Source organism: Silurus meridionalis, chromosome 29 (genome assembly GCF_014805685.1).
Source record: "Silurus meridionalis isolate SWU-2019-XX chromosome 29, ASM1480568v1, whole genome shotgun sequence".
Lineage (NCBI taxonomy): Eukaryota > Metazoa > Chordata > Actinopteri > Siluriformes > Siluridae > Silurus > Silurus meridionalis.
Window position 1 is genome coordinate 12,601,158 of NC_060912.1, and position 2,806 is coordinate 12,603,963.

At 36.5% G+C, this 2,806-nt stretch overlaps 1 protein-coding gene across 1 annotated transcript in view; it reads left to right on the plus strand.

Annotated features, from left to right (window-relative positions):
- The window catches only part of kcnj4 (potassium inwardly rectifying channel subfamily J member 4), a 9,155-nt gene extending 7,762 nt beyond the window's left edge, over positions 1-1,393 (plus strand). The window contains exon 3 of the mRNA XM_046844477.1: positions 1-1,393. This exon is cut by the window's left edge and continues 1,503 nt beyond it. Within this exon, the coding sequence (XP_046700433.1) occupies positions 1-70 (70 nt within the window). The 3' untranslated portion in view covers positions 71-1,393.
- Positions 1,394-2,806: the final 1,413 nt, after the last annotated feature.

A 2,806-nucleotide genomic window follows, 5' to 3' on the forward strand; every position in this document is an offset into this window, starting at 1 on the left:
GGAGTTTGATATTCTTCAGACCTCCATTCCTCTCGATCCTCTGACATACAAAAGTGAATCAGAAATATGACTCTATGGGACCAGAGGCGTTTCACAACGTCCCAGGAGTTCCACATCTTCAGTTTAGAATGAACTGAATGGAAGGTTGGTGAGGGATTACTGCACTTTTTGCACATTTTATGGAGATTTTGATTCATCAGTAAACTGTATATAGGAGCAATTTGCCTGCTTTAATTTGTATATTTGCTCAGACTGAAGCTCACAAAGACATAAAAACATGACTATCTGTGGAATCTTTACTGTTCCTGAAAGGATCACATGATCCATGACAGCTGATCACAGGTGAAGAAATATAAACTCAAAGTCACTGTGGGTATTTATTGGAACATAAGAAGAGGAAATAAAGAAACACAAAGACTGTGAACAAATAAACCTGTATATCAGAAGAAGAGTTTATTTACCGCACTGATTTATGGGAAATGATACGGTATAGATCAGCGTTACGCATGCCCGGAGCGTCATAACATCCACACGTGCCACATACGGTTATTATGAGCTCTGACAGAGTACTTCAATAACATTTATTTGTTCATAAGAAGATTCCAACCTTCTCATCTTTCCAGAGTCATGACTCATGTTGCCTTCATTCAGTTTTTTTAACTCCAGTGAAATAAATGCTAGCATAGAAAACAGGTTAAATCAATGCTAGCATAGAAAACAGGTTAAATCAATGCTAGCATAGAAAACTGACTAAATCAAAGCGAATCTTGTATGAAACATGCACACTAGTTTTTCAGTACAAATACACTAACAGTATAAATACATGAACACACCACACAGTAAACACACACTAGCATAAAAGTAAATAAGCTCAAATACAAGTTAGAATGTTTATTACAGTGATTAGCGTTACACTATCAGACGAAACCACAAACTGGTACAGACGTCAGAACATCTGTATATCTAATGTTATGTAACAGTCATTTTCTGTGTGATATTCTGTCCCTGAAAAGCCACTGAAAATAAGAAGTGTGTGTGTGTGTGTGTGTGTGTGTGTGTGTGTGTGTGTGTGTGTGTGTGTATGATGCTCCTGGTCCATGCCCATACTTAGCTTAGATATCAGATGGTTATGTGATAATTATGGAATGTAGCCTCAAAACAAAGCAATATTAATTAGAGCAATAGTGTGAGAGTGAAGAGTCTACTCAACTGTACTCTATTCAACTCTACTCTTTTTAACTCTACTTTATTCTGCTCTACTCAACTAAATTCTACTGTACTATATTCTACTCTATTCCATCTCAACTCTATTCTACTCTAGACTCTACTCTATACTCTATTCTACTCTATTCCATCTCAACTCTATTCTACTCTATACTCTATTCTACTCTATTTCATCTCAACTCTTTTCTACTCTATACTCTCCTCTCCTCTGTACTATATAATCTATTCTATACTCTACTCTATACTCATCTCTACTCTATATGCTACTCTATAATCTACTCTACACTCTCCTCTCCTCTAATGAATTCTCATCTACTCTATTCTTCTCAAGTCTATTGTATTTTCTTCTCTTTATTGCCCTTCAATCTGTACTCTACTGTACTCTCCCTCTACCCTACTCTATAATTTACTCTAGACTATACTCTATAATCTACTCTAGATTATACTCTAAACTCTACTCTATACTTTACTCTACTCTATACTGTACTCTACTTTATAATCTACTCTAGACTGTACTCTCATCTACTGTATTCTACTCAACTCTATTCTATTTACAACTCTTTATTCTCCTTCACTCTATACTCTACTGTACTCTCCTCTCTACTCTACTCTCCAATCTACTCTAGACTATACTCTAAACTCTACTCTAGACTCTACTCTCCTCTTCTCTCAACTCTCCTCTATACACTACTCTACTCTATAATCTACATTCTACTCTCTCTTCTGCTATCTACTCTACTGTATATCCTACTCTCTACTCTACTCTACTCTATACTTTACTTTACTATACACTATATTCTATATTCTACTCTTAACTCTCTACTCTACTCTACTCTATTCTTTTTACTTTACTATACACTATATTCTATATTCTACTCTTAACTCTATACTCTACTTTCTAATCTACTCTATACTGTTCTCTTCTTTATATTCTACTCTACTCTACTCTACTCTACTCTACTCTACTCTACTCTACTCTACTCTACTCTATTCAATACTCAATCTGTCCCACTGCAGGTGAAATATTTCTGTTTGTATTCAGGAATAAGATTATACGCATGCACTGAGCTTTTGTTACTTTGTAGCTTTAAAAAACAAAACACAAGAACCTGAGGTGAAGGTGTGTGTGTGTGTGTGTGTGTGTGTGTGTGTGTGTGTGTGTGTGTGTGTGTGTGTGTGTTAGCAATCTGTGTCTGCACTACTGCAAATAAAATGGCATAACTGTGTGTTTTAATGATGCATGTTTTTGTTTTCTTTCAAATGCAGTAAAATCCTACTACTACAAATAAATGCAGATCTTATGAAAATCGAAGCTCTGTGCTAGTAAATAGGTTAAAGACATATACATGATCTCACACACACACACACACACACACACACACACACACACACACACACACACACACACACTTTTTCACACGAACTGAAATCAGGACACATCTGGTGGTGTTCTCCACCCCTGCTGGTGAAAGTGTGTATGTGCAGTTAGGGCCACTTTACATCTCACACTGACAAACACTGTTTCTGTCTGAGACTGAGGCGTCACTGGGTGACGTCATCAATTAGCAACAGCCTCTCTCTC